At 37.0% G+C, this 24,134-nt stretch overlaps 1 protein-coding gene across 8 annotated transcripts in view; it reads right to left on the reverse strand.

The window, feature by feature from the left end:
* Positions 1 to 2,182: 2,182 nt before the first annotated feature.
* SEPSECS (Sep (O-phosphoserine) tRNA:Sec (selenocysteine) tRNA synthase) overlaps positions 2,183 to 24,134 on the reverse strand; it is a 63,802-nt gene continuing 41,850 nt past the window's right edge. For all 8 annotated transcript variants that reach the window (XM_084971675.1, XM_013978560.3, XM_084971674.1 and 5 more), the window contains 5 exons: positions 21,673 to 21,802; positions 21,455 to 21,546; positions 9,437 to 9,530; positions 7,236 to 7,326; positions 2,183 to 6,358 (listed from right to left, as the gene is read on the reverse strand). In XM_084971675.1, the coding sequence (XP_084827801.1) occupies positions 6,055 to 6,358; positions 7,236 to 7,326; positions 9,437 to 9,530; positions 21,455 to 21,546; positions 21,673 to 21,802 (711 nt within the window). In that variant the 3' untranslated portion in view covers positions 2,183 to 6,054. The remainder of the gene's footprint in view (positions 6,359 to 7,235; positions 7,327 to 9,436; positions 9,531 to 21,454; positions 21,547 to 21,672; positions 21,803 to 24,134) is intronic.

Raw genomic sequence — 24,134 nt, forward strand, 5'->3', positions numbered from 1 at the left:
CCCAGGCAGAGGAAAATAGCTAGACTGGAGGCTCTGAGGCAATGGCACCAAGAGTGTTGGAGGAACAGCAAGATGGCCAGTTTGGGTGGACGGGGAAAGGATGAAGAGTCGGAAGAGTCGGGAAGATGAAGGGGTGGGGGTAGAATGGCCAGATGCTGTAGGATCACTGGGGACACAGCAAGGATTCTGGCTTATTCTCAGGGATAAGAGGAGTCACTACAAGAGTTAGAGCAGATAAGGGATTGTGATACATGTTAACATGATCACCCTGGCTGTTGCATTGAAAATGGACTGCAATGGGGTATGATTAGAGAGCAGGGAAATTTGGGGGGGGGGGGAGGTGTGGACAGGGGTAGCAGGGGAGGAGGTGAGAAACAGTTTCATTCTAGGTAACACTTTAAGGTAGATCTAACATGATTTCTTGATGGGTTAGATGTGGGAAGTGAGAAAGAGAGGACAAGAAGATACTTATGGAATATTACTCAGCCATTAAAAAGAATGAAATAATGGCATTTGCAGCAACACCCATGGACCTAGACATTATCATGCTAAGTAAGTCAGAAAGACAAAGAGAAATACCATGATACCACATAACAGTGGAATCTAAAATATGACAAATATCAACATATCTATGAAAAAAAGATTCACAGATGTAGAGAACAGATGTGTAGTTGACAAGGGGGAGGGTATGTAGGGGAGGGAAGGACTGGGAGTTTGGGATTAGCAGAGGCAAACTATTATATATGTGCTGGATAAACAACAAGTTCCCACCCACTGTATAGCACAGAGAATTATATTCTATATCCTGAGATAAATCATAATAATATGAAGAACATATATGTATTTGTGTGTGGAAAAAAAAAAAAAGATAATCTCAAGGTGTTGAGCTCGGGAAAGAGTCTGCTGAAGATGTAAGTTTGGGAGCCATGATCAGTCATTCCACTACAAAGGCATTTAAGGATAGGACTAAATATAATAAACTGCTGTGCTTGTAGGTCTGCTGACTATACCAAAAACTTTGGCCAGGTAATACAACTGACGTGGAAGTCACAGTGAATGAACTTTCTCTGTATAGCTTTGCTGGGTTGTGATCTGAAATTTCAAGTACATAAAATAGTTCATGCACTATGAGTTATTTCTTTTAAAAAATTCTCAGATGTAAACACAAAGCAGCGAGAAACTCACAGAAATCAAAACAGAAAAACTCTGGAAAAAGAAAAAAAAAAAAGATGGTCATCTCAAATCAACTACAAACTTTTTTAACATCCACTGAGCTGAACAAAATTCATTGATGACTCCCTCTCAAAAAATTCTACTGATACACTAATGAATAAATTTAATTTTTAGAATTTAATTTAAATCTAATACAAACTGGTACATTACAGCTTTGTGCAGAACATTACAGCAGTTATTAACAGCAGGTACCATGTTTTAGGCACTGACTTAGTCACTTTATATATTACCGCATTTAACCCTCCATCTTCTAAGATTGTACTTATTTCACATAGAAAGTGAGATTCAGAAGAGGTTAAATATGTGAATTCACAAGGTAAGTTTCAGTGCAAAGATCTAATTCCAAATCAAATGAGAACTACCTGCGAAATTCAAACAGTGCAATTTAAAACTGAAATCTGCTAAAGAAGGAAATGATATTTGTAATTAAGGTGTTTCTTTTAGAAAAGATTAAATATCTCTAAGCCCCCAACTTTCTATAGTCAATAAATTCTTTGTTGTTGTTTTTTTTTCTTTTTTTTCTTTTTAGGGCTGCACCTGTGACATACGGAAGCTCCCAGGCTAGGGGTCGATGAGAGCTACAGCTGCCGGCCTGCACCACAGCTACACAGGATCTGAGCCACGTCTGCGACCTACATCACAGCTCATGGCAACCCTAGATCCTTCACGCACTGAACAAGGCCAGAGATGGAACCTGCATCCTTATGAATACGAGTGAGATTTGTTTCTGACTGTACCACAACAGAATTCTGGCTTTCTTTTCTTTTAAATATTACAGCCTCTGCTCCCATGACTCATGATTCTCATAAAGTACACCTTTTCTTGCTGATTTCTAAGCAAGTTGATATTGATGATGGAATCAAAAAATGGACAAGTAATTTAGTCCGTTAGTTATCTGTACCTTCAGACTATCTGCAGCAATCATTAGGTAAAATAACAATGTACTGTCAATGATTCATTACAAATTTATTTCACATAATAAATTACACAATTCAGCTTTATTTTAAATACCCTACACCAAAAATATTTTTGGAAGCATCTCTTTCTTTTGATAAAACATATAGGTTAGCAGGCTGACATCGGTTTCAATTCTAAGAGCTAAAATCCTCCACAATTATACATTTAAATATAGACTTTCTTCACATTTCTCTAAAAGTCCAAGTTGACACAACTTGATAAAAACAAGACCATATAAACATTTTCAGATTTTGCTTAAGGCCTCAGACTGAATTGTAGAACATTAGGTGAGATACTATAAAGACATATTCATTAGCCTTGACCTCAGCATCTTATATGGGTACCTGTGCTAACGGCCAAAAAGAAAGTCAAAGGAAGGCACAAAAAGATGCAGTGGCTAAGTCTTAGACCTGCACAGTAAGGGTGGCTGTAAGTAACAAATGATCAACACAATGTGAAGGGCAAGGACAAAAACTGTTTACAGGAATGCTGTTTACTGTTAACTGTACATTCAATTGTTTTTATCAGATCATTCAGAGGGTACCAAACTTCTGAAATGATCACACTTCTGTGTATACAAACTTAGTTACAAAATACGGTCAGCTTCATGAATGCAAAACATGACAAACCTGTTTAAGGCTTGGTGGAAATTAGTACATCTTAGATAGTGGGGGACAGAAAACCCAACTTTTATTTGCACCAAAATGGATAAGTATTCAAAACATTTTCTGAGTGTATACTCAATGAGACTCATCAGGTTTTGCTGCTATTGTTAATGGTCGGCTATTTTCTTCTACGAAAGAACACAAGAATTTAGCTCACAATGGCTTACTAATTCAGTATTAAAAAAACAGCACTGGCTAAAAAATTATCTGTTTAATTTTAATTTTACTAAAACCTATCACAGCCATATAGTGTAAAAATAAAAGCACATCCTGGAGCTTAGGCTTCAATGACAGTTCTTCTTATGGTAGTTAAAGGGCAAAGTGTTAGAAAAAATTTATTTTGTATTTATATTTAAACTTACCATTCTGTTTATCAAGGGCCTATTGGCTGAGCACAACTGTATTCAATAATTCATATTCAGTCAAGCTGTCAACTAAAGCAAAAAGTTAAATAAAAAGATTTATAGTTGAACACAGAGTTCCTAAGGCCAGTATCACATATCACTCTCTGGTAGAGGGAGCATTTGGCAGCAGAGAAATTAAGAGCCAAATTGAGAATCAGATTTAAAATACCTTTCCCTGCTGTGTGTATCAGTAACTCGTTGGGGGTAGGGACCCAAAGACTATTTCACGTTCTTCAGCTTTCTTTTTTGGACAGACTACCACAGCCCAATGACTTTAAAAACCAAACTTCAAAATGCTACCTGATAGTCTTAAGAAAGGCAGCTGGATCATATAGAAGAGGTCATCTCAGGGAGTGACTGCAAAAGATATCATCTGTTGCCCCTCGACCACAGTGAGGGGACAACTAAGGCTTACCAATCGTCGCTAGCAAGTTAAGGAACTGTATGCACAGACTTTTTTATACCGCTATGTGGAAATGAGAGACAGCAAGTCAAAAGACGCTGGGTTAGGGACAAAGGAAAGTCTAAATATGCAGAACCCACAGCATCTCCTCAGAAATTCTCTTTCTTCTATGACCTCAAGGTTAAATTTAAACCAGTAGGAACAGAACTGGAATTCCAAAACCTCTTAAAAGAAAGGGCTGATAATTAAAAACTGCAGCTGATTTTATGCACCAGGAATGAAATGTTATAACATATCTATCACTCACATGTGGGTTCATGTAATTTATCTTCAATTAGAATCATTATCTATTCAGCAGCTGAAACCCAAGAACTGCTGATACACTACAGATGAGAAAACATTTGCCAGTCTCTTGGCTCTGGCCTCTCTTAAGCTAAATGGTGATCGCACAATACAGATCACTTGTTCTATCAAACAGTCTTGGCCGATGTGCTTGGTGGGCCACGCTGCACTGCCAGCGTCTACATCTGCAAAAGCCCTCCCTTCTCTTTCGCGGACTCAAGAGGGTCTACAGCAACTCCAGCTTTATCGGTGCTACAGTTCAGTCCCAAATTCACATAAAAAAACCTTATACGACTTTTTAACCCAGGATATACTTTTTCTGAAAGTATATAGCTGTTTAAAAACCCCAGATACTTCAAATATCTGAACCCCAAAGATACAATCATCTAAAAGTAACCTTTACCATATTTATAATTAAGTACTTTATCTCCACACGGTAGACTTCCAGGGTTGCCAAGCTCCTGCCTAATAGTCTAACTTACTTGTGGGAGTGGCAGCTGTCTGAGCTGACGTTTAACACAGTTCACGATGCCAAATCAATACAGAAAAAGCACAATCCAGAAATCAAGATGGCATTCTCCACCACAGTGTCTTCAAAAGTATGTTCAATGGGATGTCAAAAAGCATTTAATTTTTTAAAAAACCGGTTCCATCTTTGGATAAGGATACTTTCAAACTGGATTAGAAGGAATTCTTAGTGCCTTTAATAGGCCCAATAGGCAGGTCTGCAAAGTGCCCAAAGTATATTTGTCCACGGAACTTTTTATATCCAAGAGCAGCTCTTAGGAATAAATGCTCCACAAGAGCATGTCTTGAGAATTACAGCTTTGACAGTTCAGTGCCTTCAGAAACTTCACTAATTCCTTAGGCTATGAGACATCAATCTATTTCTTAAAATTAACAACAAAAATAATCGTTATGGCCAGTACGTCTGGAATTTGGGGTTCAGAAAGTAAGCATATGGGCAATGAGAAGGGAATACACCTGTTCATCATACTTATCATTTTTACCTCCCCAGCAAAAACATGCTCAGAATTCCCATGTTGGCCACTCTTGATGGCTGTGCAAAACACCTGAATATACAAAGACTGCTTAAAGCAAAAACACTGGAATAAAGTTTTCACTTTCCCAAATGGAAAAATGCACACATGCCACATAAACAATTTATAATTACATGTTTAGAACCAGCAACTTCAGTTATCACTTAAGAATCTGTATGCTGTATAGTTGGTACAATTTATAAAGGGATCTTCTTTGAAGTATGACTGAATGACTAAAATTGCTATGGAAAACTTCTCTTTCCTTGTGGAGTTTACTTTAGAGCAGTGTTTCTCAGCCTCGCACTACTGAGATGTGGGGCTGGGTAAATCTTTGTTTGGGGAAGCTGTCTTGTCCATTGCAGGATGTTGAACAGCACCTCTGGCCTCCACTCACTAGATGTTAACAGCACCCCACTAGTTTTGACAATCAAAAAGATCCCTAGATGTTGCCTAGATATAAGCAAAGCATCCCCAGTTAAGAATTGCTATTGAGTGAAATTAAAGCTTACACCTTGACTCTGCATTCCCGGGAAATGTCCATTTTAAAGACTTACTGTGACTTACATACACCAACAAAGATCTAGTAATTAATAGCATTAGAGATCCTTCTAAATTCTGTGTGGTCAGAAACATAAGCCATTTATGAATGACAGAGAACAGTCAAAGGAAGCAGTCTACATATTTCAAAGACAGTTAGAGGTAATGTGTAATTTTACTGCCAAATTAGTAAGAATTATCTGAATCATAGTGCTTAATTGGCAAATATTTAACAATTAGAAAAATGCTAATTGTATATTATAATCTGTTTAGGATGGTAATGGCTGAGGCGGTCTAAGAAGAAAAAATGTAACCATCATCAATAGCTAGCTCAGACCACATTCTATTCCTTGACCAATATTCTCCACAAAATTCTCAACTCAAAAATCTGAAGTCTCACAGTTAAATTGCTAGCTTATACTGTAGCCTCATCATTTATTTCAAATTATCAAAAAGAAACCCTTCACATGTCATCAAGAAGAATCATGATATGTGTCAAGAAGTACATTATCTAGTTTTAAAGCCATGTTTTCAATATCCACACCTTCAGTTTTGTCATAATTGTCAGCTCCAGATACCTTGCTCTCTTCATCTTGTTCTTTTCTTACTGTCTTTAAGCACTTGTCAAGTCTCTTTATGAACAAGTCCACATCCTGCATCTTCATTCCAATGGCTGATGCAGCATTGAGGTAAGCACAAGGGTAATTATTTGTATGTGACATAAAGCCTCTGAAAGTGTAGCCACTCACAGTTTGCACAGACCCGAGAGGCACAACCCTGAAAGGGAAAAGATTTACCAATTTAATATGTCCAGTTACGTTAACAGCATATCACCCAAACTCTAGGAGTCATAAACACCTTTACACCTTCAAAAAGGTAAAAAGAAAATTATTTGTTTTTATACCAAATATGGAAGCTGACTTCACATATACACACATTAATGGAATATTTAAAGTTTTAAGTCAAACCACTGATTAATGGCCATATACCACCTCAAGTAATAATTTGACAATGCAATCTAAGGTGTTTTTTTTTTAATTGTCTGTTGATGTGAAATCTTTTAACCTCTTGTCAAAAATTGTTTAGTAGAAGCATGTAAAGAAGGTACGTAGAGCAAGATACTTCCTTTCATTTTTCTCTGACCTTATCAGATATAAAATGAAAAATGAAATTCATTTCAAGCTGTATACATATAAAAGCAAACAGTATACTTCTCAAAGGTAGTACTTAAGAACTGCATAGGGTTTTTTTTGTTTGTTTTTTTTTTTAGTTTAGGGTAATTTTTCCTTAAAAACATTTTTGCTTAAACTTAGTAATGAAGATGACTTGTATTTCCAACACCATAATGTGACCACTGAAGACCATCTAACAAAGGAAAATAAAGACAAAAATTTGTACAGAGGGGCAATGAACTTTGTTTTTGTATATATATTAAAATAAACCAGATTCATATCTTTCTGCAACTATCTGACACACCACAGGTGGATGTGTAAGAGCCTTACACAGATTCTCTACCGAATTATTCTTTCCCTCCACGATGAATTCTCAAGAGTAGTTCAGAATGTATGTGGGGGACTATTGTTAAGGAAAACTACCTCATTAGAGTTAATTTTGAAAAGCGAAATAAATCCAATCCTTTTTTAAACGTACTTACCTGGCTCCAGAAACTTGTCTGGTAAAAAGCATGGAGCCAAGCTGAGTGACAGCTCTATCACAGTGTTTATCTAGCGTTTTAAGTGTCATGGCTGAAAAAGAAAAAAGCATTCCAGTGCTTCACCGGCACAAAACCACTCAAGAAAAAAACACTTAATCATAAAGGCATTACTTTTCAAAATTGTGTTAAAACACATAAACATCAAATTTGCCATCATACCCATTGTTAGGCATACAGTTCAGTGGTTTTAAATACATTCAACGATGGGACGACCATCACCACTACCCACCCCTCTCGCCATCCTTTCTGTCTTGTAAAACTGAAATTTGATAGGCATTAAACAATTACTCCCTATTCTCCCCTCTCCCTGGCAACCACCACCACACTCTGAATACTCCACGTATCTCATACAGGTGGAATCAAAGAGCATCTGTCTTCTTGTAACTGGCTTATTTCATGGAGACATCACTTTTTGTCCAGTGTCAAGTGGCACCATTTCACTTTAATGTACTTAGTAAATTATAGTAAGGATTACTATATATAGTAAGGATTACTATAACTAACATACTCAGAATTTCCATACAGCTCTTCCAAAGAGTGAATTTTCCAATAAATAAAGAGAACAGTGACATAATCAATATGGTAGCTGGTTCAACCATGTTCCTGGAACTCGTAAAGTGAGAATGTGGGATATATTTTCAGCACATATTTAAGACTTTAGTAAGATCAACTTCTGCATATGGAAAGGAAATTATCTGAGGTTCTGTGGGTAAACTCTATTCTAGTCATACAACCACTATTAGCTCCCATTTCCTGAGGACTGACTTACCACACCAGACACTTCACACATACAATCGCAACCATTTTTAACAACTTTGTATGTGCAGGACCATTCCCTCTCCTTACAGGGAAGAGGAAGCTGGAGGCCAGCACATGGCAGAACCGGAATTCAAACCACACCCCATCTCCTCCCATAGCATCTACGTAGACTATAAACCAACAAAGGACTGACTGGGGTGATGTTATTATCTATCAGTGGCCGAATAGTTTTCCAAGGAAGCCCATTCCTAAAAAAGGCTTCAGTTACAAATGATTATTTTCTTACTTTCCTCAGATATTCATAAAATATGAAATACATTATCTATCTTCACAGATTAAAAGGAGTGATTATGAAACTTCAATGTATAAATAAAAGTTAACATTCATATAATCCTGCTTAGTAGCTCTTGTACTACATGACAAAATGAAATTATACAGATTTCTCTAAATAATAATAGCATTAAAATTATAAGAATATCATCTTCCCTGGCACAAGAAATTCCAGTCATGTGAAGCAAAATGCCCTTTGTCATCAAATTGTTTCAAAAGAAAACTTTTTATAATTTTTTTTTTTTTGCATATTACATGCCTTGTTCTTATCAACTTGAAAAGTTGGCGTTTTCTAACCATGTTTTGTTGGCTACAGTAATTCAGTATTCCTGTCAAAATTGAAAAGTGCATAACTGAATGTGTTTGAATGTTATCCTTGCACAATTCTTTAAATTGAAAGACAAAATGTTTTACCTCACTGTTGGACATACATTCCAAACTTTTCAACTTTAGGAGAAAAAAAAAAAAATCATATGTTTTCCTGTATTATAAATTTTAGACTATTTCATATACATTGTATTAAAACTGCCATATCAATTTGAATGTATAGATTTTGCAAATGCTATGCTATATGTAATACCTAACTGTATCTGTAGTGTATATGTAATATATTTATGTCCAACAAATGTTTTAAATCTTAAAAAAAATTATAAGAATATCAAATAATAATAATAGCATTAAATTATAAGAATATCTTAATATCCAATGTTATGGTATTTTGTTAACACGTAGGCATTTTTAAATATTTATATAGAGTTCTTATTAGTGACTAATTTCTTTTGGTGAGAAGCAGGAGTTAAAAAAAAGTATTATTTTCCACATATTCATTATAACATTTAATAGAGATTTGAATCCTGGTGTATAGGTTTTATCTTAGAAATATATGAAAGCACTTATAAAGGCTAAGTAAATTTTTTAAACTTACAAATTAGAACTGTTAATGAACATCACTGTAACCAGAAAGAATTCATACTCTTTCTAGAAATACCAGCTTCCCACTGGGGATGGTTTCAGAAGTACTATTTTTTTTTTTTTTTTAAGAAAAAAATTACCTAAAGATATGGGATTGTGAGGTGTATGCAACAGTCTTTCATTGTAGGCTTCTGATAGCTTCTTTAGTTGGTTGGACAAATATGAAAACATTTCCTGAAACAACAAAATGTTACATTTAAAGAAAATCAAATAAATACTCACTGCAACTTGCCAGATTTGGTAAGACAAACCTGAGTGGTATACAGTCTATGCTGTAAATTAACTCATCCATATGCCCTAGGAGCAATTCTTTCCTTTGCTACAATATAGTAAGATATAAAGCTGCCAGAATTATCAGAAACCAGAGGATTTAAAGGTAAAGAACCAGCACATTTCCTGCTTGGGGAGCCATCATGTATCTATCACAAACCCATTCTCTTTTCAGAACCTCCAGGGCTACCACTCTAGTCCAAGCAGCCATCAACCTCTTCCCTGGACCACAGCAATAGATTCTAAATGACTTCTCTGCCCACTTTCCCGCCCCTCACAATCTGTTCTCCAGACAGAGGGCAGAGTGGTCTTTCAAAACCATAAATCAGATCATGTCCTTCCCAACAACTTCCTCCTCCTGTAAGTACTAAAGAAACCCCAAACTCTTCATCTATAAACCCCCACATGATCCAGCCCAGCCAACACACCCAACTCAGCAACTGGCATTCTCTTCCCTTCCTCCACGCCAGCCACATCAGCCTCCTTTCCAATCCCTGAACATGTCAAAACCTTTGTGCCTGCTTCCCTGGACTTGGAAAGCCCTTCTCCCAGATCATCCCATGAGTGGTCCCTTTTGTCTCAGTCTAAGGAGACCTTTCTTCACTACTGCCCTAATTAAAGTAGCTCTCTGACTCTCCCAACTTCATTACCTATTTTGGTTCCTTCACGACACTTATTACAGTCTAAAATGACCTTTTATTTGCTTAAATAAACATTACCTATGACTACCTACAGAATGGAAAAACTCCTTGAAAGCAGGGGCTTTATGTGTTCTTCACCACTGTTTTCCCAACACCAAGAAAAATGTGCCAGGCTTTTAGTGTGTAAGTGACTTAGGGAAGAAGTAGTTTAAAAATGTATTTATTTCCTTTAAATACTATAAACTTAAAATTAACAATTCCCTCAACTCCATTAAAATAATACAGCAACTAAAAATTGTATTCCTACTCTGAAAAATGCTGTATATCTAATAGTAAAAAAAAACCCACACATTTTACAGATATAACATCTCATGTGCACATGCACATGTATGTGCGAATTTAATGAAACTACAAATAAATATTAAGTTGGCAACTGTTTGACCTAAAATTACACTTTCTTCTCCTAGTAAGCACTTTAAAAAGTGCTGAAATGAAAAATCTCCCCAAGTAAGTCTGCAGATGAACAAACCCATCTGCACTGACCTCCTCCAGCCACAGTCAAAATACATAAACTCTAATGATGCACTAAAGAGCCAAGGGCCAAAAGAGTACCCACGTGGAGACAAGATGAAATGATACTTCAGCTTCAAAGGCCGCATAAGCAGCTTCAGTTTTCTCTAAAGTAAGAATTGGATGGTCTGATCCCACACTGGGACCCAGAGTAGCTTTTTCATGTCCAAAGCACGTGGTAGATGACTAACTCCATCTTTTGTTAGGTAGAGATTAAAAGTAGGGGAAAATTCCTACCAGGTTGATGAATTATTAATGAGTCTCCTTAAGACCACAAACATTTTCATCCCTGTCAACACAGTACATTCTATATCATGACCTAAAAACCCTCTATACGCAGTCATTCTAAAATTCGGGGGGTATTTTATAAGGTCAATTTTCAGCATGCAGAATTATGAAATCTTAGGTCACTAAAATATACTGATTCTTCTTATATTCAAAAAGTTAACCACATTTATTATACCCAACAAAACTATAGGTAAATGTACTATTACATGAAATGTCTTTTGTCATTAAAAAAAAGTGTACAGAAATGTTTAAGGAGGCCAGTGTTATCACCGTTTGCAGAAACAAAAAAAAGAGTAGGTATCTTTTCCTGGACATGTAAAGATTTCCTGTCCCCTCTTTCTTAAACTAACATTCTGACGTTAACTTCAGAAGGTGAAACAGTAAGATAATCAAATGAAATTTTAACAGTTTCCTGCGACTGGAACAATTCAGAGTCTTTGCAGTACCATACTACAGTGTTAATGAAGAACAGAATTTCTAGGCTTCATTTATACATTTTCATCTACTGTAGAGTAACTAGGTCACTAATTTAAATTCTCTGTGTTGTTTAAAAAAGAAAAAAAGAGTCACGTTAGTTATTAATTTTGTTGATTCTTCGTCATTATATAATACACCAAATTAATCTGCATCTGTCTAATTCTCCCTTACTCTCAAATTCAACCTCTCATAATCAGAAACAAATCTGATACCCAGAAAATGCCTTTTACAGACTCTTTTGCCGCCCCCCCCGCCCCCCGTAACAACAAAAAACTTATTTCAATCGTGAGGGCCATTTTAAAATATTATTTTATATAGTATGTCTGCCACAGTAATCACCAATGTAGTCATACTTGCAGAGCAAGAGGAATCTGATGAGGAGTTAATTCCTCCTTAATTTGTACTTAGCTATTTCTGAGAAAGAAAAAGAAAAGTTTCCTTAGTAACACCCCAGAAGGTGCTTTTAAATTTACTAATGCATATGTGGCTATTAAAAAACAGATTTTCCTAATGTTCAATTTCTAATACTTTAACAAATAAGCTCTAACCAGTTCCATCAATCACTTGTAATGCCACTAGAATTGTAGCTACCATTAGGACTATAAACATAACTAAAGTAATTAAATCACATATCACTAGTATGGAAGTAATTAAACAAAAAAGAATATATATTTGCGAGTCAAGTTTACATCTACCTGCACATATTTTAGTACCACTACTCTATATAAAAGGTTATGAGAGGTAATCCAATGAGCAAAGAAGCTTAAAATATATCAAAGCGCAATGTACTGAATCCTATGGTATCTCACATATTAAGGTCCTAGATGTTCTCCCATTAATATCACTGAATTTTAAAAATACTGTTTAAGAGACTGTACCATTATTCCCTACACTAATACTTAGCTAAGCAGTTTTTTAATCTGATATATTAAAGGTACTTCAGAACCTGCACTATTTTTTTTCACTACAGTTAAATCTATAACTGACATTTATTATAAAATACTTCTGTAAAGGGAGAAATTTATAAGCACCCCAAGCAAATGTATATAGAAAGGTCTTACTTAAAAGAAATGAAATATTATTGATTTTCTATGTCTTTTGTGCTGTATTTAACTTAATTTTAAAAGACTCTTCGCTAGAGATAAACTGAACTCCATACCTGAATGCTAATGTCAGCTGTATTTCTAGAATGAAAATACAAAACTTTACACCGTAGTTCAAGATGTTAATGGAAGAGAAGTTGAATATTAAGCATTATCTATCATACGGCCTTTTGCAAATTGATTTGCTGTCGTGAGAAGCCCAACATCCAGCCTATCCCTTCCCGTAACCCAAAGATGTGCATAATTCACTAAATTTTAAAGAAAGGGGTCTTATGTAATCATGTCTTTTGAAACACACTGTTTCAAGTTTCAGGATAAAAGAGAACTTCATATATTATTATGACATGTCTCACAGGGTGAGTAACAAACCAAAAAGGAAACATAACAAGTAGTCTCTGGTATTTCAGTAACATGTAAGGATGGATGGACAACGGACTGTAATGTATGCATCTACACACAGGGATGTCCCCATGTGAAGATAATAGCACTAAATATGAGCTGCTGCTACCTAGGATGTGACTAGCCCAAAGGATCCAGGCATACTCCCTGCCTCACAGGCTAAAGCACTGCTTTCAAACTCTTTTGCAGAGGCCCCATAATCTAGGCTTGAAATCTGACGCTTTTGTTGAGATTTAACGACTCTACTTTTAGGGCTGCAAATTTACTAAGTTTCCAAACTTAGTCTTGTTACAGGACATCGTATAAAATTATGTCTGATGTTCTCCAAGTTTCAGCTAACAGATTCCACCCACTAAAGCAACCATTCTGCTATCATTCCTCTTCTGCACTTGTCCAATTCAGCAGATATTTGCAACAGTGAATGATTATCTGCCTGTCCTGTTCAGCAGCAGAGCACTCTTCTTAAAGTAAAGCTAACCAGAATTATAATGGTCTCCTCTGGAATCAAACCTGAAGTGAGGATGACCATCTGAGACTGATCTTTCTTTTTGCATAGAGCAACTCAAAGAAACAGTTTCTTTAGTTTTCACCACTCTTCTTAAAGGCCTCTTCCATTAAACTTCACATCACTTCTCCCCTCCATGAAGCAAGATGCACTGAACAGGAAGGGGCTAAGGCCAAAGTTCAAGTCGCACACAGAGTTCCATTCTCTTTGATCCTTTCACCCTTCAAAAAAGGCTTGAGAAGGAATGGCTTCCAGCTGAGTTCTTGTCTGCCTCTACTGTGAAAAAGATAAAGCCTTTGTGGAAGAGATATAGCTAGATGAAATAACCTCTAAAAATATCATTGTGGTGAATAAGGGCAGAGAATAAAAAAAAAAAAATCCTAAGTTTTCTTTTAACACTCCTTTTTTAGTACGCAATAACACCAAAAATATAAAAAGGAGCTCTCGGTGATGGTATATAAATAGCTCTGGCTGGAGCAAAATAGCTTTGCCTCAGCTTCTCCAGAGCTGAACCAATAAACTATCACGATTAAATTTTCACAGTTCAAAAGCAAGTCCATTTAAACAAAAGAGGCCCTTACTTCTGCAACAAATCCAATAAAAAAACAATATTTATGCTACATATATGCAATTATGGTTTATGGAGGACATCCACATTTTTCAACAAAAAGACTTGCCTGTTGAGTGAAGTTGTTAAAAAGCAAACTTCTATTCTCTTCCAACGATAGAGTTCTCAAACGAGCATTTTTATACTTTGAGGATTACTACTGTAGACAGTCTCTGTTCTAAGTAAATTCTATACAAAGAATTATTAAATTAAACCAGTGAAGACACTGGAGCCTTTGCAGTCTGACATACCTCCACTAGGTAAGACTGGAGGTCATGGCATTATCATTTTTATGGCTCAAATGCCCAGCACAGAGCAGGGAAACACTTCCTCAACCGTGGATACGTAACTGGAAGCAATGGGAAGAGGGGTATGACAGAGGCTTTAGCATCACACAGACTTGGGTTTCAGTGGCAGTTCTGGCATTTATAGGCGTTCCTTGGATAAGTACTTAACTTCTCCCAGCCTCAGTTTCATCTGTAAAATGGGGATGATACCTACTTCATAAACTTGCTCTGAGCAGTACATGAAATAATGAATATAATGAACCTAGCAGAGTTTGTGGCACACAACAGACATTCATAAAAATACTAGTTTACTACAAGAGTTTTCAGGTTAAATAACATTAGCCAGCAGGGCTCCTATAGGAATATGATAATACCTTGCAGCTATAATCCTATTCTTGTCCGGTGCCCAGTTTATTCCATGATACACTATCTAGATAAAAGGAAAAGAACAAAGTTCTGAATGATACACAGCGAGTTACTTCCTGACATCTGAGATAGAATCAACCAATTCATAAAACTAGAACATAAAATTTCTCCTACAAAATATTTCCCAATGATTAATAATGAACAAAGTCCCTGTAAAAAGCAGAGCTGGGCTGCCTACAGATCCATTCACCAGCTGAGCTACATGTTCCCGCAGCTTGTTCTCAAAACAGGCGGATTTTCACTCACGCTAAGCACAATGCACGCAAGCATGGGCCTTGGCATCATCTAAAAGTAGCTGAAAATGTTTAAGTCAAACCCTAAACATCACAAACAGAAGAACTATCACATAAAAGAAATTCTCAGATTCCAAAAAGATGACAGAACACCCCTAAAAACAACAATTCCAAAACCCTTAGGGGGTAAGAAAAGTACTTCTGGAAGAGGAGTATTTGTCAAGGAGAAAGCTCTACTCCCAGAAGTCCAGTACCTGTCACATACAACACGTAATCACCATCTCCACTACTTCTTTTCACAAGTTTTCAACTACATCCATATAGAGAAATGCTTTTATAAGAACATCTAATTCATAATGGAAGTCAGTATCAAAATGTTATGTGCTTTCTAATTTTACAGAAATTTATTTTGTTTAAAACGAGAAAAGAGTGTACAACAGTGGACCTTTGTACTCCTAAATGCCCCACGTTGGTTCGTTCTACAAATAGGTAATGCTTATCTGCCACATACCAAGCAAAGGATGCTAGGAAGAGAGGGATCAATGGGCAAACAAACTCCGAGGTGGATGCTAATCTATTAGATTACCCCAAATCAAAGACCAAGTTTCATTTCAGACATCTGATGGTAATATTTTAGGGGTGTGCATTCAGACAATCAGTTTAATATGATAATTAAGTTAACTATAAAGTCACCCATGACATATCATTTTATTTCAGCTAATATTTAATATTATGAGCTATTATTATTTACAGTTCCAATTCAAGAAAACAGGAAATACCAAGTAGTATGCTTACTTAATAGCCTAACAACAGCATATAAAATTTTTTGAAGTTTCTATCTATATAATAAAGTATACTTTTAAAACGTCTGACTTAGGAGTTCCCGTCGTGGCTCAGTGGTTAACGAATCCGACTAGGAACCATGAGGTTGTGGGTTCTATCCCTGGCCTTGCTCAGTGGGTTAAGGATCCGGCGTTGCTGTGAGCTGTGCTGTAGGCTGCAGACACGGCTCAGATCCCACGTTGCTGTGGCTCTGGCGCAGGCCGGTGGCTACAGCTTCAATTAGACCCCTAGCCTGGGAACCTCTATATGCCGTGGGAGCAGCCCTAGAAAAGACAAAAAAATAAATAAAATAAAAATAAATAAAACATCTGACTTAAAACTTTGTGTAACAGTCTTATTGTCTGAGCTATTACATATTCCATTTAGCTTAAAAATGAAATGTTAATGATACAAATGAACCTGTTTACAAAACAGAAACAGATTCACAGACATAGAGAACAAAATGTGGTTGCATACGGGGAAGGCTTTGGGGGAGAGACGGAGTGGGAGGTTGAGGTTAGCAGATGTAAACTATTACACATATCGGGGATAATCACAAGATCCTACTGTATAGCACAGAAAACTATATTCAATGTCCTATGAAAAACCATACTGAAAAGAATATTTTTAAAAAGAGTTTATATATATGCATAACTGAATCACTTTGCTGTAAAGCAGAAATTACTACAACATTGTAAATCAACAATACTTCAATTGAAGTAAAATAAATAAAGGGGTAAATTGTTAAAAATATTAAAAATTTAAAAATTTAAATGAGGAAGTTCCCTTGTGGTACAATGGGTTAATGATCCTGTGTGGCTGTGAGCTGTGGTGTAGGTCCTAGACGTGGCTTGGATCTGGCGTTGCTGTGGCTGTGGTGCCAGCCAGGAGCTATAGCTCTGATTTGACCCTTAGCCTGGGAACTTCCATATGCCACAGGCATGGCCCTTAAAAAAAAAAAAAAAAAAAGAAATCTAGTTTAAAACAAAAAAGGTAATTTATTGGTTCATCTAACAGCCATGACAGCCAGGTCTACAGGCAGGTAAGGCGGGATCCCAGAGAATCGAATGACTCTTAGTTCTGTTCTCCCTCTTCCATTCTCTACTCTCGAGAAGGCTTTCTTGCCATGGCCAGAAATATGGAAGCCGAGAGTCACAAGATTACATTCCTTACAGTTTACTGTCTGCAAAGCAACAGACACAACATCACAGTATCTTCCAGTAGATCAATTAAATCTACTGGAAGGATTCTATCTCCACATATCCACCTGCAACCAGGCTAACCAGATCATACGCCCATCCCATGAGAGAGGAAGAAGGGACGTGGTGAGTGACATCTGATCAGGACCACCTAGAGTCAGGGAGAGGAGTTTCCCAACAACAGTGATTCTGCACAGGCAAAAAGTATATATATCCTCTCTAAAACATAACTGAGCTTTGGCCAAAGCAACAAAACATACTCATTGCTTTTGCCTCCTCTGGATATTAGTAGACCTAGGTCTTCACATTTATAGCTATTTAAGATAGTGATACAGCTACCAGGCTATTATTTATCTCTACACACACACACACACACACACACACACACACACGCACACAGAGTACAGTTTAGAGGTCTGAAGATACAGGATCAGACGCCCAACTGCCTAGGTTTAAATCCATGTCCCACAATTTGCCTCATACGTGTTACTTCTCTGTCCCTATGTTTCCTATAAAAATGAGGATAACACCTTAGAGGGTTGCTGTGAGGATTAAATGAACACATGACAATGTGCTTCAGAAAAGTCTGCCACAAAGTCCATGCTCAGTATTAGGGGTTATCACTTCTATATGAAATATGAGATTAAATAGAGATACACAAGTGTATCTACACACATAAGGTATTTATGAAGACACACAAGCCTTACACTCAAAGACTATGTTACGAATAATTTTACACGAAACTTTTCTACCCAGTGCTGCTTCCTCTACTCGGGCTATCAGCGGCCCCGGGCACGCTCCCCTTCTTGATACACTTCCTTCACTTGGCTTCCAGGACTCCATGCCTTGGCTTTCCCTCCTTCTCAAACTCCTCTGCTGGTCCCTTTCCTTCTCCCAGGCCTCCTAGTGTTGGAGTGCCCAGAGCTCAGTCCTTGCCCTTCTTCTGTGTTTAGACTCACTCCCTTAGTGAGCTAGTCTCTCACCCAAATAATTCCCCCAATGTTTTATCTCCAGCTGAGCTCTCATTCTTAACACCAGACTCCTATCCCACTCTGTACTTGACATCTCTCTCTAGATGTCAGAGGACATTCCAAATTCAACTTTAGCTGAAAGTGAACTCTTGGCCTTCCCCCCAGACCCACGGGCTTCCCAATCTCAGTTGATGGGTCCTTCATTCTTCCAAATGTTCAGGTCAAACATCTCAGAGTTATTCTTGAAGTCTCTCTTTCATCACCTCCACTGGTGCATTTAAATCTAAGTCAACATCCCTTCTTGATTACTGTAAAACCTGAGCCCCCAATTTATTCTTAACATGGCAACCAGAGGGATCCTTCAAAATACAAGTCAGATCATGTCAGATCTCTATTTAAAACCCTCCAATGACTGTTTTACTCAGAAGAGGAGACAAAGACCTTACATGGCCCAGAGAGCTCTGCGTGGTCAGCCCCAGCCCCATCACCACCCCGACCTCAGCTCCCACAAGTTTTCTCCTCCTTGATCACGTCGCTCCAACCGTATTGGCCTCTTCACTGATCCGCAAACACACCAAGGCTGCCCTAATTCCTTGTTCTGGCTTTTTGCCTAAAACACTCCTCTCCATCACACACGTAAACTCCCTCAAACTTCTCAACTCAACTGTCACCTTCTCAGTGAAGCCTGCCCTAACCACTGTATTTAAAAAATCAGGTCCCACCACCTACACCACCGCCACATCACCCCCAACCCCCTCATTTTACTCTCTTCTTTTTTCCATAGTACTCTCACCCGTATAATTTATGTCTTAAGCAAACTTGTAATTTAAGTTTTATGTTATTTGTTTATTGCTGTTTTTCTCTATACGAAAACGCAAGCTCCATAAAAGCAGGTATTTTGTCTACTCTATCGACAGCTATATCAATTTATGTGCCTGACATAATATATACTCAATAAATATTTAGTGAAGTAAGTATTTACTGGATGTATCTCAATTTTATCTACTTTAAATTTCACAGAAAAGACCATGCTACTTTATATGGCCTTATCTTTGCTCAGACTGGGGGGTCAAGACAGCTTGATAGGGGTGGAAATGGATATAAGGTACCATGAAATTGGAGAGACCATCACCTTGAAAATTTCAAACTTAAAAAATGTGTGTACATATATAACTGAATCACCTTGTACAGCACAAATTATCACAACACTGTAAATCAACTATACTTCAATACAACTGTAAAAAACGAAAAAAAAATTATAAATTACCCATATGATTCCTGCTGGATTACTAAATTACAGGCCAATTCCTATGATTATAATGCCCACAGGCCAGGAAGCCCAGCTGTTTTATTTTATGAAATTTATAAAATCTTTTAGAACTACAAGTGGCTGGAGATATTGCTTCTTTCACAAATGAGGAAATAAAATCTGTGAATTCAAGTACCTTTCCATAGTGAAAAACTAGTTACAGAAGAGCTAAGACCCACTGGCACCCGATTCGACTAAACTCTCATATAACAGAAGATGGTTTTCCTCATCTATGAACAGTCTTCATCTGTCATACGGAGGAGCCTTGGAAGATTTGCTGAGGTCTTCTCCTGGCTACAACAAGATGATCACTTTTTGCAGTTTATTACATTGGAGTTTTATTCTAATTATTTACACTTTGTCAGGTTTCTTGATGCACTGTTTACATACAGTAAAATTTCAGGGGTCTACTTCCACGAATTCTGACAAATATATAGTCATGAAACTACTCATACCATCAGATATAAAACATTTCTCTGCCCTAATAGTCCTCTCCCCCAACCCAAGCCTCTGGCATCCGCTGACCTTTTTTCTGTCCTGATACCTTTTGCCTTTTCCTGGATGGCATATAAATAAAACCAAATAATATGTAGCCTTTTGAGGCTGACTTATTTCGTTTAGTATAATGCACTTGAAAGCCGTTACGCTATTGCCTTGTATCAGTAGTTTGTTCCTTCTGATTGCTGAATATGTTAAGTATAGGAGTTTATAACCTAGATGATAGGCATTTGAGTTGTTTGCAGATTTTGGCAATTATGAGTAAAATCACTATGAACATTCATGTACAGGTTTTCGTAATAGACACAATTTTCATTTCTCTTGAGTAAATAGCTAAGAGTTGGATAGCTAGTTGGTAAAGTAAGCATATGTTTTCTAAAGTTTCTGTACTATTTCACATTCCTATCAACAACATCTGAGAGTTCTACTTGCTTTGAGACCTTTGCTTTGACATCTGGCAAAGTCCATATACATATTAACTTTTTTCCTAGGTATGTAGTGGCATCTCATTGTGGTTTTAACTTGCATTTTCCTAATGACTGACTTTGAGCATCTTTTCCTATATCATGTAAACCTTCACATATATCTTAAGAGCTGTCTTACAATAAATAGAAAATAATTACTTTCCTAAGTACTGAATTAATGCAGGAAACAGGACTAGGGTAAAATAGGTCACAAAGATTTTTAAACTTCTGTTATATATTCATAAGGCTATTAAGATGCTCTCTCAGATGATATACAAGAAAATATTTTAAAATACGTAAAGTATTATTATAAATTTAAGAGACTATAATTGCTACTGTTAGACATTTCTACAGATATAAAAACTGTACTGGGACCTCTAGCTCTCCCAGATGGGAGATAAATAAAACATCCTATCTGATCTGCCCTACCAACAGTGTCTGTGTCTATAATTTTGGAGTTGTCCTGAAATAAGCCAGTTTTTAGTGCTGGAGATGAAGTCCAGTTTTCAAGCACAAATGTCACTTTTCTTTTCACAGCCAACATAAGCAATGAGTTCAGCATTTCAACAACAGCAAGGGATGGATTTATGATTTTAAAATGAGAAGCTGGCCAACTTCTGACTTCATTCTTCCTCCAACAACTGACATCTCACGTCTCAACAAGTCTTCAGATTTCCAAAACTACAAAAAAGAAACCTGTCCATTTGTTTTTTAAGAGTCTCTATCTGTAAGAGACAAAGGAATTAAATTTTATTGAACTAATAAGAATCCCTGATATAGAAGTTTCTCAAGGGAAAAAAAAAAAAAAAAAGGAAAATCACCTGTCCAAGATTCCTCAGAAAATCTGAATAGACAGGAAAACAGTGATTAACTGAAAACCACCTAGGCTGGACCCAGATCAAAGTAAATCCTCTAGGACTATACAAAGTATCTATATCCCAAAATGATAAACCAATAGGCAAAAACACCAATATTCTGGGATACTACTTTAGTCAAGAGTATTATTTTACACCTAAAGGGAAAGCTTACCTTTCTTTCTTTCAATAGCTTCTTATAGCCATTTGAGCCAAGTGATAATAAAGTAATAAGGACATCTAAAGAAGGTGAAGCTGAAGCTCTTCCTGAAATAAGGATGATAAGTTACATTCAGTAGGGCGGAAATTATGTAAATTAAGATTTATTATAGTTTCCCATGCACAAATGGATTTTTGTTTGTTACTCTTCTGAAGAGCAGCTGATTTATTTACCTGGATACATCTTGCTGATTTCCTGAATGAAGGAATCATTAAAGCCAGCAATTATAGCGCCACCTACTGGAACCATAAAATTTTTGTCCAAACTCTGAACGAAAGCATCTATTCTACCAACTCGAGCACCCTAGAAGAGAATATGTAGTATCACATATTAGTTTTTAGAAGAGACAACAACTTATATTAATAAACACCATTAAAACAATGCACTGAAGTAAAAAACAGATCAACTATTTTTATTTTCTTCATATTAGTGCCAGTAAAATATCTTTAAGTATTAAATTGAGTTTTCAAATGCTGCTCCTTACATGTGGAAGAGCACTTTTTATTTTTTACAAGCTGCTTTCATACATATTTCACTCTATCTTCACAACAAGCCTGTGAGGAAAGCAGGGTTTCAGTATGAGTTCAGGTGCAAACTATACTGAAACAGAACTTTTCACCTTAAAATTGGTTAAGAGAAAGTGGATCTCATCTGTGATCTTCTGTTTGACAATAATGTCAACAGTGGGTCTCACAACTATGAAGTGGTTTTACACGCCCTCTGTGAGTTCAACAGTGGTCTAATGGACTATAGCCACCCACACTACCAATCAATAAGTTATACATTAAGTGCCTCTCTTTGATGCCTGGGTAACCTACCACCTGCATGACCACTTCGAGCAACAAGCTCTGCTCCTACTACCATTCAGATAACAAAAGAGAGAAGAAAAAAATGTATTTTTAACCTCAACTAATGGACTCTTTTTATATATTCTTGGCAATGTTTTTACATAACTTATGTTTCCTAATGTTAAAATCTCACATGATCTCATTCCAGTGAAAATCTCATATTCTGGTGAAAAATGGAATACTTACTAGACATGTAAAACTAAATTCTAGTCCCATACAACATCATCTATGACCTTCTGCCTAATGTGCTTCGATTTTCTCCTCTTAAAAACCGAGATACTATCTAAATTTCAACTAAGATAGTTTTTTTCCTTTATCAGTAGCCACAGATTTTCAATCTGTATTCACAATCTACATTCCTATTAATATTGTAACCACATTTGACCTTCATCTTCCCACTTTATATCCACATCCATATCTTAGGGAGAAGAGAAGGAGCAGATAGGGAGCCTAATCTAAGAGACCAGATCCAGGCAATAGGTGGAAGCAGCAAAAGCAGAAAAAGGGCACAGACTACTCTGCAGGCTATCACATGATTGTTTAAATCTTAACTATCCCCTGTTATTCTCCTCTGTAATTTCCTCATAAACTATGATCACAGAAAATCTCACCTTATCACAGGAAAACAGAGAGAAGCATATGAGACTAATTGAATAAATAACTGAAAACCATGCAAAGTAGTTGCACATAAAAATAAAGTGCCTTTTTATTAACATTTAAGTGTTGCCCAAGGCTTCCTGAGAGAAATCGAACCTAAATTGGGAGCAGTAGTACTAAGAGAGCGGTCGGCGCTCCAGACTTTGCTAGAAGCCATTCATCACTAACACAGAGAAAACATTCAAACAGTGGCAAACTCTGTGGCAAGAAAACAAAGAGGCTGGACCCAATCCCAGGAATGGTGTCTAGACCTCATTCCCCACATTAAATCTGAGGCTATCAGTGAAAAGGAAAGAAAAACACTAGAAGGCTGGAAGTGCTCAAACAGGAGAGAAAAACAGGAGCACTGATGAGGTAAACAGTTGCCTTTTATCATCAGTTCATTCGTTTTTTCATTTATTCAGAGAACAAATATTTGGGCACCTATCATCTGCCAAACAGTGTTCCAGGTTCTGGGCACAGCCGCAGTGGATAAAACAGATCATTGTTCACATAATAATTATGGCCAGAATTTACTGAGAACTTACTATGGCATCAGGCTCCGTTCTAAGCCCTTTACATTCTTACTTCATTTAACCCTCGCAATAACCATCTGGGCAGATGCCATGATAATAGCTATTTACAGATGAGAAAATTAAGGCAAAATGAAATCAAAGTGATGTGCCCAAGGTCAGAAATGAACTTAATTAATAGCACAGCCAGCATTCAAATTGAGGCTGCTAAAGCGCCTTAATAAAAGTCACCCAGGCAAAAACCTAGGTGATCTGGATGAAGAGCCCATGTTTAAAAAACGAAATATTATTCTTGTGGCATTTCTGTTCTTCCAGCTAATTGGGCCAAACATCTTGGAGTTCGTGAACTCTCATTTCCTCGTGCCTTGCTTCTGATTCATCAGCATACCCTGTTAAGATCAACTTTCAAAACACATCTGAATCCAACCATTTCTTAACACCTTCACACCTACCCCCCTGGCCCAGGGCACCACCGCATTTCGCGTGAACTGCAGCAACAGCCCTCCACTCAGCTTCCTCTAGTTCATTCCCCAGAGCACAGCCAGAATGACGGTTTAAAAAAGGAAATCACATGTCACCCCCCTGCTCCATACCCTCCAATGGTTGAAGATCATACCA

Source organism: Sus scrofa, chromosome 8 (genome assembly GCF_054392235.1).
Source record: "Sus scrofa isolate SSC_HxYL_T2T_F1_AM1 chromosome 8, Sscrofa_HxYL_maternal_Yorkshire_Landrace_v2.0, whole genome shotgun sequence".
Classification (NCBI taxonomy): domain Eukaryota; kingdom Metazoa; phylum Chordata; class Mammalia; order Artiodactyla; family Suidae; genus Sus; species Sus scrofa.